The sequence below is a fragment of the Nipponia nippon genome, unplaced genomic scaffold, assembly GCF_047370975.1.
Source record: "Nipponia nippon isolate SJK-2023a ecotype South Korea unplaced genomic scaffold, ASM4737097v1 scaffold_7, whole genome shotgun sequence".
In the NCBI taxonomy this organism is placed as follows: domain Eukaryota; kingdom Metazoa; phylum Chordata; class Aves; order Pelecaniformes; family Threskiornithidae; genus Nipponia; species Nipponia nippon.
The window spans coordinates 30067124-30079470 of record NW_028262391.1 but is presented as its reverse complement, the minus strand read 5'-3'; the positions used below and the strand labels follow the sequence as shown (position 1 = coordinate 30079470).

The 12347-nt window shown below is 40.6% G+C and overlaps 1 protein-coding gene across 6 annotated transcripts in view; it reads left to right on the top strand.

The window, feature by feature from the left end:
• FARP2 (FERM, ARH/RhoGEF and pleckstrin domain protein 2) overlaps nucleotides 1-12347 on the top strand; it is an 84182-nt gene that overhangs the window by 39212 nt on the left and 32623 nt on the right. For all 6 annotated transcript variants that reach the window (XR_015700293.1, XM_087738557.1, XM_087738554.1 and 3 more), the window contains 6 exons: nucleotides 1572-1719; nucleotides 3058-3147; nucleotides 4528-4691; nucleotides 4838-4906; nucleotides 6002-6059; nucleotides 6745-6985. Coding sequence is in view for 5 of the 6 variants with exons in the window: in XM_087738557.1 (XP_087594683.1) it covers nucleotides 1572-1719; nucleotides 3058-3147; nucleotides 4528-4691; nucleotides 4838-4906; nucleotides 6002-6059; nucleotides 6745-6985 (770 nt within the window). In the remaining variant the exon portion in view is untranslated. The remainder of the gene's footprint in view (nucleotides 1-1571; nucleotides 1720-3057; nucleotides 3148-4527; nucleotides 4692-4837; nucleotides 4907-6001; nucleotides 6060-6744; nucleotides 6986-12347) is intronic.

The window sequence follows — 12347 nt, the reverse complement described above, 5'->3', positions numbered from 1 at the left end:
GTGGCTCCTGCAGCACTTCCTTGGAAGTATCATAATATTTATTGTTTTTAATCATTTTCCGTAGGGATGCAAGGGTCACTTTATACAGCTGGGGCTGAAGCAGCCTCACCAGTCCTAGTGTCCCAGCAGGTCCTGTGCTGCTTGTGTTTCTGTGCAGTTAGCACTGGAGAAGGGTCTCCTGCCTTAGTGAGTCCTCCTGGACCCTATTTATGCCTAAAATTGGCCAGTAGTGTTGTCTTGCAGTATGTTTTTAGTTCAGAGTCTACCTTAGTTAGGTGACAGGCTTGTGTTTGTCATAAGGACTTTTTTACTTTGCAGCATTATTGGGGCACATTCAGTGGCAAGAACTCCTTCCTTTCCACAGCAGCATTTGTTTGTTCTGGGAATATCCCCGTCAGAACCCTCAAACTGATACAGACTTGTAGGGGAAAGGTCTCATCAATGCAAATGCCAGTGCTTCACTAGATCATTTGAAGGCTTGTGAAATTACGTATTTTGGGGTGGTCCATATTTTGGGGTGGTCCATATTTTGGGGTCTTGGCCCTCGCGTTTCTTGGTGGCATGAGAGCTCTGCACCACCTTCTGTGTCCGGGACAAGAGGTGTTTCAGGCACTGCACCTCTCCTGCTCCATGGGCTCTCTCTCTTCTCTTTGCTGGCTTTGCTGATGAGCCCAGACAGGCGGTCCCTGGGCTCCCCTCCTGTTCCTGAGAGCCAGCCGAAACATGCACCGTAATCCAGTAAACTCCCTCTTGTGGAGAAAGGGGGGGTTGGGGGGGGAGAAGAAGGTACAGGACTGTTCTGTCATGCAGGAAGACAAAATGTCAGTTGTTTGTCTTTACCAAACTTGCAGAAAAATAAATGAAGGCTGAATCTGTGGCTGGTGTGTGCCAGAGTCTGTAATAGTCTCTGTATTGCTTGCTTGGACTCCGTGCGCACTCAAAAAGGAGGTGCTCCATGTGTGTCCATCTTCCTCCTGTTTTCCGAGTCATTTCAAGAGCAGATGATACTTCAAAAACCATTTTTAAAATCCTTCTTTGGGTTCCTTGTCAAGGAGGAAATCATACAGCCAAAGACTGGGGGAATGCATTGCACCTGATAGTACTAGCATAATAATTCTGATGTAGTCCTGAAACCCTACCTGAAATGGGTCATTCTGTTGCAATATTTGCTTTGTTTCTATCATGCTAGCTGTGCAACTCTTTCATCTCTCACTTTTTATCTGGTTAATATTAATGTGTATACAAACAAGCAGCAGAAGGAGCGTTGTGGATTGAATTCTGATTTGTTCAACTTTATTGTTTCTAAACTGAAAAAGCTCTGAACTAGTTAACATTTGTTTCAGTGCCTCTGTCGATGGGATACATTTTAGGTTGGTCACCTGCCGTTGCATATTGCTCCTATTACAAAAGTTTCAGTGTAATACTTAACTTGGAGTGAAACTGCCCAACTAGATGGGATAGAAAATTCTCATTTAGTGCCAGAGTTAAGACTTAAGTGCATTAGCCATGTTGGCAATATCGTAGAATCAGATTGTTCTTAAAACTTTCTTTATTTTTCTTCCTCACTGTAGGGGTCAAACTCCTGCTGAATCAGACTTTCAGGTGCTTGAAATTGCTCGGAAACTGGAGATGTATGGCATCAGATTTCACCTTGCATCTGACCGTGAGGGCACCAGAATTAATCTAGCTGTTTCACACATGGGTGTGCTGGTATTCCAGGTAAGGCAGGGAGAGCGGACTGGGTACGTGTGTCTGTCTTTCCATTAGCACGTCTTAGGAGTAAGTCTTTCATTTTAACTTCATGTGTCTCTGATGATTTTAAAATTTAGCATATTTTTATCATCGAGGGAGTGTCATTTAAGCCCCCAAAATATTGTTTGGTGCAGTTTGCCTTTGTTGGTGCAGAGATAAGAACATCAAAACCCACAAAACCAACAATGACACCAAAGTAGAAGGTTTTTTGTTGTGTGTTTTAAAGTTACATGTGTGTTCAGAGAAAATCATCAATTCATTTGGTACAGTCCTGGAAGAGGTCTGTAATCCTGGAAATTTGATTCAATTTCCCTTGTTTTAATGTTACAATGTATGTTTGCTGCGATAATGTTGCTTTTAGTGTATAGCAGCACTGTTTCATTAAAGTGATTGGACTTTTTGTCATACTAAATAAGTGACTCAATGATCAGAGTTCCATTTATGAATGCAATCATATTATTTTCCTCCCCCCAAAAGACACAGGCAGCTGACCTACTGAAATATTTCCGTTTGGGCACTCATTTTCCATTCCTTTTGTGTCTTACCTGTTCTTTTGCTACTGTGGGGCAGCTTCTCTTTGGAGACGCATCAGCCACTGCAGTCCTGCAGTTCCTCTTGGTCTTCCCCAGTGGTCTCTGAGCCCATGAGGTTTCCATCATTTCAGCTCATTTGGATCTTTCACTTGAAGTGCCATTTTTCATCTCCCTTTGCATATAGAGGGTGACAGGAGAATTGCTGCGGTACTGAGTGCTGACAGGGTCCTTCCCCAAGGCTTTGGGAGTCAGTGGTACCAGGAGGAGAGGGCTGAGGTAGGGCAGCAGGGTGAAGGCAGAGCCTGGTTTTAGCTCAGTTTTAGCCAAATAAGCAGGCTTGAGAGCAAGAGAGCTTGGCAGGATTCTTCATGCGTGTGGCCAGTACTCCTCAGTATATTGCACTGCCAAATTAGAAAAATTGACTTGGAGGAGTGTGTCTAGAGTTCTGTCCAGAGGAAAAGAAGGAAAACATGTTAAATAAAATTAAAGCCTCATCTTGCTTGGACCATAAAGTATCCTGAATATTGATGGGGTTGAAACATTCCTTTCTCATCCAGTTTTCTAGGTTTTCATTCAGTTTTCTAGTGTCTGCGCAGAGACAGACATCGCACACTTGATATTGTCACCAGAATTAAAAATCCAACAGAATGGGTTGGGGAAGGTGGGGTGGGGTGTGTACATGCACATGTCTATATGCCCGCAACAGAATTTTGTTTGCTGCTTTTACTTCTGAAACTTTTGCCAACTTTTAACTGTTATCATTTTAATTAAGGGTAATACGAAAATCAATACCTTCAACTGGTCGAAGGTCCGCAAAATAAGCTTCAAGAGGAAAAGATTCCTTATTAAACTCCACCCAGAGGTCTGTGTAAGTTTTACTGTAATAGTAGGCCTGGTCAGTGTTGAAAAAAATACACTTAATTTTACTATGAAAAATTCTAGAGTTTGTAATTTTATAAAACAACTTCAGTGGGGTAGGCTTGGCTTCCTCATTCAAGTAAAAGTCTTTCCTTTCTCACCCCGTGTCTGTCATCTTAGATGTTTAGATTTCATGTATCGGCCTCAGCTTATCCTTGACATAGGCATGCACATATATAAATGTAAGATAGAAAAAAAAAACAAACAACCCACAAGTATTTGGTGCATCCTGTCTTAGTACTTTTACTCTGAAAAAGTTACATTTAATATTTCCCTTGGATATAAATGGAGGTTAACACTCATGAACACTCTGATCCATTATCGTCAAAATGAACTAAGGTAACTTAAGCATTGAGATAGTAAATCTCTGTTTGTGTTAGGGAGTGCTTTTGGCTGTTGCTCCTTAAAAGAATCCTGTAATACACTGCTGGTACAAACGGTGATTGCTTTATTATGACTATTTCCTCCAGGAGCTTGCTGAATATGTGCTGCTCAAATGAAAAATCTGGTAGAGAGTCCCTTGATTCAAATGAGAATAACTTGATACACCTCAGGAAAGAATAGATGGCTGAGATTATGTTGTTGAAGCTTAATTTTAAGGACTATGTGATTACTCTTGCTACAGCCTTATCTTTTCTGTATGTCTGTATAGCAGAAGTGTTATTTTTCATGCTTGGCTGATTTACAGTGGATGTTTTTGATCGCAGATGTCATCAAAGTTGTTGCTTCCACACTGGATGACTAGATTATGTTCAATGTAGGGTTGTATTAAAATGGGGGAAAAAATGTTTGGACATACTATGGTTACACGTAGCAAGGAAACCTGAAGCAGGACACACTGTCTGCATGTATAGTAATGTGTCTCACAAAAAGACCCTCAGAAATTTCATGTGATAACTGTACTCTGACATACGCAGTATTTTCCAGTCTTGTCTAAATCTCAGGAACTAAGACAAGCATCAGAACTTCTAAGGAAAAAGTATTTTAAAATTGCTACTATTTCACTTAAAATATTTTAATTTCTTTCAAATTACTAACTTTATGATCAATATTTCTTAAGGTAGATTATATTGAGCATGTTTCTAAAGTCAAGTGCATTTTAAACATTTTTGCAGTTTCAAGGTAAACAAATACTTTTGAAAGCTATTAAATTATTTACATTGCATTCAAAATCACTTTCATTGCTTTAAAGCATGTGAGAAGTGACTTAGCAAAATACTGCATCTCACTGGAGTTCAGCCTTTTTGTTGGCACCTATTTGTACTCCCCTTTTCTCCTCCGTTGCCATTTTATGTGCTACTTAGCTTTTGTGTTTTGTTCCCAGGGTCCGTATCAAGATACGTTGGAGTTTCTTTTGGGAAGTAGGGATGAGTGTAAAAACTTCTGGAAAATCTGTGTTGAATATCACACATTCTTTAGGCTCTTTGATCAGCCAAAGCCAAAGGCTAAAGCAGTGTTCTTCACCAGAGGGTCATCATTCAGATACAGGTAGGGAGAAACATAACAGATTTATTAAAGCTGAGTTCCTTATATCTTAGAAAATGAGATCAAAAGGAAACAGTATTCTAAAGTAATGCCATCTATAATTCTCATCCACTGCATTTCATAATGTTTGTACTTTTGTGGGTTCACAGTGGACGAACACAGAAGCAACTAGTGGATTATATTAAGGACAGTGGGATGAAGAAAACCCCATATGAAAGGTAAACTAAGATGTTCACAGTGCCCTTATTTTCTAAATTTCAGTGTTTCTAAGTGATGCTTGTAGGCATGGTCATTTGCTGACTTCTCAGTTAATGAGGTCTACCTCAAATTTAAGGAAGCTGAACTAAACTCAAAAAAATTGTAATTTTGTGATGATGTAAAGAAGCTTAGGAAAGCTTCAGTATTGCATTTTAATATCCGTGGACAATGTGTGACTTAGCCATCTAAAAGTTCAGTATGTTCCAAAGGCTCACTGAAATTAGTGAGGACTTATCTGTATGTCACTGTAGGTATGCAAGTAGCCAGTGGCAGAGCACATAATTGAATTTGGGGTCTGCAAGTCTGAAAATGTGACCTTACATACTCATTCATTTCTAAACGTATAAATAAACAAATAAAGAATGTGCATTTTCATTATAAAATTGTCATTTACTTACTTGACTATGAAACCATCCTGTCTACATCTGGAAAACTCTTCATAGTCTTTCATCTGAAAGATTGTAGGAACTTAATAGGAATTCTAAGAAGTTTGCATTAATCTACTATTAATAAGTATTTTTAATGTCTTGAAGCTCCTTTTTGGTATGAAAGATTGATTTTCTAGTAAATTATTGACATAGAATGAATCTAACCATGAATGTGATGCAGGATATCACTTTTTGGGGTGTAACATATAGAATTTTATATGCCATAAATTACATGGTTGACTGAATTGTAAGTTGCTTGTAAAATTATTACAGATTAACTCATTCTGTTTTTGAAGCCATTCATTTGTAGATGTTTATACTGATGATGAAGAAGTTAAACTAAGTGTGCTGTTTAGTCTAGTCTTCTGCCCCAAGTTGCTCTTGAGTTCTCCTTCAGTGGTATGAATGATCTGGATCTTCCTTTATTCCATTTTCTGTATGTTTCTTACTCCTGTGTTGTTTAATTTACAACTCTTGTGACTTTTTAAATCTTGAACTAGTTATTAACAAAACATGAAAAAATACAGCTTGAGGCTTTCTGTTGGCTGCTAGAATGGAAATAGCTGAATGGGGAAGGGAGAAGGCTGACTCATATCTTGGATACTCACAGGATGCTCTCTTCTGCAGGAGGCACAGCAAAGTCAGAGCGTCCACTCGTGCTTCGAACACCGACATGCCAAAACAGGTCAGTGCTGCAGCACTCTTGGTACTGCCGTCAGGGAAGCTGACAACCAGCTTTCCAAGATGACGGTGAAAGAAAGGTGATCTGAGTGAACTGTTTGTCTGGAATTGCTTTCACTGTTGATCTTTGTCCCTGACGCACGGTTTCTCTTCTTTTTGCGCATGGTATCAGTTTTGATAGTTGTAGCCACTGGAGTCTAAAGTGAGTAATGTTTTCCTTATCAGAGTTCAGCTTAACTGAAAAGAAAATGTCATACTTACTAGTATGCTGTTATTTCAGAGGATTAGTTTGTCTTCAGGTGCTATCTAACTGCTTTCTGTGGAAGTCTTAAGTTCATTGTATAGATGCCTTCTACCATCAGTAGCTTGCTTTACGTGCAAGAGGTTAAGAAGGCGTCACAGGATTTCACTGTCGTCGTTCTGTGTTACTTTCCCTTGTGGATGCTTTTTCAGTAGAGGCTATAAAATTAATGGATTTAATTTTCCATCCAGTTATCAGAATTCAGGAAAAAAGATCTTGCCTCTTACTGGACATGCTGGATCTGTTTCTGTATGCAATGTTTTGTTTGCTGGAAAGTGGGCTCTTTTGAAGCACATATTCCTTCTGCATCAGGAACTGGATGTTGCGTTTGTTTTTATGTATTATAAAAACCTTTTTATGTGTTCTGTTCTACTTTTTTTCCTCTTAGAGTGTCCCATTCACTGAGGGCTTGAGAACCCCAGGGTCTCCTGCCTCAGCAGCTGCCCCCTTCCACTCAGTTCACTCATCGTCTACTCCTGCTCCTGTCCTGCCCATCTTTGCAGAAACCAGCCCTTCCTCTTTGGACCCCCGAATACCATACACAAGGATTCCAGAAAAAAACACTGCAGCGCCAGCAGAAGAAGTGGGGAGGAAACTGATGCAGCAGCCTGGATCTCCCATGCTCCAAGGTGTTGGGTTTGGTAGTGTTGCAGGAAACTGTAACCCTGCTTGTCCTGTTGTTGAGAGTGGTTGCGGTTTAGATCTAGATGTAGAGAAGAGTAGTAAGGAGAGCAGGGTTGCTGTTTGTAAAAATGACAATGATGAGGATGACTTTACCACAGGGGTTTTCATTGCTGAACAAGAGCTTCAGCATGGCAGTCGGGGTGCCCCTCTTTTCACATTGGCAAATTCACAGTTACAGGTGTCAGAGGAATTTATTGATGATGACCCAGCAGAAATTTCCTTTTTTGCTGGTGGCTCTGAGGCATTTTCATACGTGTACAGTGGTTTAGAGTTACAGGGCTCTGATTTTTCTAAGCGTGTGCCAGAGTCGCCTGACTTAACTGCAGATGGCCTTCAGCAAAATACAGTCTCTTCTCAGTCAAGCCCTGACAGGTACTCGACGGAAGCAGTAGATATGAATATGGAAGATGAGTTTGAATTTGAAGAAGGGAGCGATTTCAATGGCAATGAGAGACCATCAGATACCTCGGAGCTGTTTGAGGTGAAGGCCCAAGCAAGTAGAATGCAAAGCCTCCTGAGCCCGTCCGAAACAAGTTCGCTCATCAATAACCGCTCCGAGAGCAGTTCCCTCAACAATTTGCCGCTGAACGGTACATCCTCCCTGCACACGTACAGCTCTGCAAACCATTCGGAGGCCAGTTCTATGGTGAACTTCCCTGCCTACTCAGTCCGCTCCGAGTCCAGCTCAGCCTTTCAGTTCACGGACATTGTTGACCAGCTGGAACAGCTGAGCTATCCACCTACCACCACAGAAGACTCCAGCAGCACGGACACGGACTCCTGGGACTCCGAAACTGCTGCACCGCTGGATGTAAACCTTTTCTTTAGTAACCCTTTTGCTCAAGGCACCAGTGATAATTTTGCTTTTGACTTTCAGAATAATTTAAAAAATCTCACGCAAGAAGACTGGACAGAGAAGGCACATGTCGATTGATTCTTGATTATTGTGATGGATCCCTCTATGCTGTTCAGGCTTAGAAGTCAAAAGGGTGTGATGTCAATCACTTTAAGCAAGAAAACTTTAATCCAGTGGCTGGATTTTAAATCACATAATGTAGTTGATGTATTTTTTTTTTTTTTTACGTACCTCTTCAGTTTCCCTCAAAGCATCCTGGCTTTGGTGCTGCATTATATGCATCACACTGCATCCAGAATGTGTTATAATAGTCTACGATGTTCACAAAATACTACATTTAGGAAAAAACACTACTTTCAGAGAAGTTAAATATCATCAGCTGGCTCATGCAGACATCACAAATTACAGTGTATTGAAGGATTTCTTTGGCTATAAATGTATCTGTAAGAGTCTGATATAATATGCTGTTCCTCCAACACCCAAATGCAACAGTCACTTTTGCACATGCTTGTTGACAAGCAGCCGCATTCAGTAAATTAGCTGTTTTCCTGCACTGCAGTGAGAGTCCTTATTTGGGTTCTTTTTTTGTTTCCACAATCAAAAAATGGACAATCTTCAAATCAACTATGAAGGAAAGTTTTAAAATATCAACCTATGCAACATGTCTGTGGTATGCATCGAAGAATAAATAACCTATGTGGTAGTTTAGAAGAGGAAATGTGTGCACAATCAAATGAAAATAGCAGTCACCAAAATTTCTTGTGAAGACAATCATTGTATTTTCTGACTTCAAAGTGCCTTCAGCAGTCCAGCAACGAACAAGTACCCTTCTGTTTTGCAGCAGTTTGGAGATATATGCATAGACTATAAAAGCACTTAATCCCCGTTGCATTTTGTCTCACCTTCTTTTTCTTTATTTAATCACTCTGCATAAAAATGCTTACAAATTAATTCATAGAAGTGTCCTTTATCTGTGAAAGACAGATGGTGGTAAACCCGGTGATAGCTTTAACTTTTTCTTTAAAATATGAGCTGTATTCAGAAAAATACCATAATCTTTCTGAGAAATTGAGATGTTAGGAGGAGTGAATACTGTAGACAACTGTTAGAGCTTCACTGCTTTTATAAATTTCTTTAGTCAGGTGACTTTGATGTGAGACTTTGATCTCTAAGTTTGAAAGCATAATTGAAAAGACGGTTACTGAACTGGTCACATCTAATTTAGCATCATTTATTGAGGTGAAACAGTAAAAGTTGTGAAACATCCTTCCTGTCTGCCAACCTGATGGATTGGGGGGGTGACATTCTGAGCTTCAGCTCGTAATAGCATTTTTTAGAGTATTTTGCTTTTGTATGAGCAAGAATGTGAAATACATAACACTTGACCAAAACCTTGTGATGGAAAGTGTCATCTCTTTCAGCCGCTTGGTTTTGGGGTTCCCTGTTGCCCAGTTTTGGGTCCTTTGCAGTTTCCAGAAGGAGAGAATGCAATACTAGTACAATCAACACCTCCAAAATAAGCAGCTTACAGTTACAAGCATAACTTCATGCTCAATATTATTCATATCAGTTTTTCTTAAATGTGGTCTTGATATATCGTTAAAAGACCTTCATTCTTTACTCAGACATTTAAAAAATACTATTATTTCTCAAAATTTTGATAACTAAAACTTCAAGGGAATTCCTCTTGAGGTATGGTAGCATACGAGGAGGTAGAACCTCCTTTATTCACCCATTTCTTCTAGTTTAGTTTTTACCAAGGTATGATTATTCTTCACAGCACTTGCTTTTATGTTGTGGTTACTGTGTTTGAGTGGAATCACTGTTGTTCCATGAGAAACCTGTTGGCTTTACCAGTGGCACAGAAAATCAAAGCACATTTAGAACAAAGTACTAGTTTGGACCTACAGGAATGGACAGCAATTTGATTCGTCTTTTTTGTTTAGAAGTGCTATACAGTTTTTGGTTTTGTTTGGGTTTGTTTTTTTTTCCCTGTCTTCTGTTGAGTGTGTGTTCTGGCTCTTCATGTGATTTTATTCATACCTGTGGAGATGATGATGTGGATGTGGCATTTCTAAGTAGGCACTTGGAGGAGGTCTTCAGTTGTGTCCAGAGGTGGCACCTTTAAGTATGTTTTATGGCAGTTCGTCTGATTTCCTTCCCACAACTAATTACATCATGTAACTTAAGAAAGAAAAACAACAGTAAAAAGACTTCTGTCTGCGAACTCTCTTACAGGTGGTAGAGTCAGGGACAAATATGTAGATAAAGCTTTAGAGGAAGGCTGCTAATGTCTTTGATCTTTTAAAAAAGGAAGCAGGATTCTTCTATTTACATATCACCATGTCTGCCTCCATTTCATGTTCCGTGCCTCGATCACAAGCATTCACTCTAAATGTTTTAGAATTGCTTAATATGGGAATAAATCCAACTAAATTCTCTAGGTTTTCAAAAGATCTTAGGAAAAAGCTGACTGTATTTTCAGTAAACATGCTTGGCAGTCCTGAGAGAAGGCTTGCCAATATGTTTTCCTGCAATGCAGTTAGTTCAAAAAGGTATCTTCAATGTTTTTCTTCTTGTATTTTGCAACTATGCAGATCTTTTATCGGCAATTTTAAATCTCAGGGATTTTAAAAAAAAAAAAAGTAATAAGAGTCTAAGTGACTAGGATCTTGGTCCTTTCGCTTAGAGCAAGATGTGTGGAGCCACATGTGAGGACGGGTGGGGGTGGGGGGAGCTTTGACCTGGGTACGGAGCTGTTCAGATGAAGGTTTTAGTTACGGGTGTCACCAGGAACATTGACCTTCTGACTCCTCTGCATACCTGGATTTGGGATGCTTGCACAAAGACAATGCTGGTCAGCACATGCACACCGATATCCCTTGCTGGGATTTCACACTGCGGTGTACTTGCAGTGCTGCTGCCCGTGCCCCTGCTGCCTGTTAGTTATATCTGTGCTGTTGCTAATTGATAGCATATAGCTGTCGTGGTTTCTTTCTGGGCTTTTCTGATTTTCAAAGCTATGTGGCTTCTGAGGATGTAGTTGCATGCTTAGCTCTGTTTTATTCATGGTTTCCCAGATAGGCACAAAAGAGGAGAGAATTTAGTTCGTAAGTAGAGTTTTTATTATAGCAAGAAAGCTATGAGGAAAGGTTCTTCCTTATTTCCTCCAGAGGGATAAGTTCAGATTCACTTTCCAATAGAGATGGAGAGAAAAACAGCCTGCCTTCAAGGGAACGGGGCTGCTCAGTGCTTTGCAGTGAACTCAAGCACCAATTGTGTGTTACTTAGTGCATTAGAACCATGCCAGGCATCCTCTTCTACCCTAGCTGTCTCCTGAGGTGGCAGGGCAAGGTGAGAGAAGGAAGGGCTTTCCATTCTCTGTCTGTATCATTTGTCTTTGGGTAGCATAAGGGAATTGGTGAACTTTGGTGCAGTGTGGTTACATCCCAAGTACCAGCGATGCTGCTAAGCTTTCAGTGTTACTCCTTGCAGTTTGTTTTGTTTTCTTTTTACAGTGTTGGTACTACTAAAACTTAGTTCCCGGTACTGATTTCTGTTTTTTTTCCAGAGCACACAAGTTTTCTTTTCAAGAAGGTGAGTAGCATGCTGGCAGATGTGGAGTTGGTGCCAGCCACCCAACCAAGAGAGCTGGGACCCTTGCAGGCCCTGAGCAGCGAAAGCTGCTGTGGGAATCGCATGGCATGAAAAAGCAGGGAGATTAAATAGGAAGAATCAGAAGATCTTTGTCGAGTATCCCATGCATGCTTGCCTTGAGAAGAAAGCATTTGAGGAGCTGTGGTAGGAGCAGATGAAAGCCTAGGTGCAAACCTTCACTTGTCTGTGGCAAGTGAATGGTCATCCTCTCCTTTCTCTGACACTGTCACTTCTGCAGGTACATTCTTCCACCTTTGCTTTCTGCCCCCATCTGTGGGAGGCTGGGGGGACATATATAGGTACTTATATTTCTAGTCAACGTACAGGTTTTGGTGCCGTATTTTTCCAGTATGGAGAACCACTGGGGTTTCTGGGCTTGTTCTCCTGCTCCAGACTGCATCCACCAGCTGTTGCAGCGGTCGCTCAGCGAAGGGAGCATGGCGGAGCCATCGCTCCTGCTCCTCAGTGAAATAGGGCTGTTTTGCATCCTTCTACTTCTCTGTTTTCCTGTTTTAGCAAATACATGCAGCCATAGAAAGCATGTCAATATTAGTGGCTTTTCAAAATGAGTTAGGCTGATGGGTTTAGCTCTCTCGCGGTACTCAACTTGCACGTTGCAGTGCAACTGAAAGACACGAAGAAATGCATGTCTTGAGCGGGTAGTTTAATCTGCACCTGTAGTCCTGTATGTGTATACTTTCAACCATTCTACGCTTAAAAACATTTGTTAAATGTAGAGCACTACATCAGAACATTTTTGATCTTCGTGTATGCATTTAGTGGAACTCTCTTAA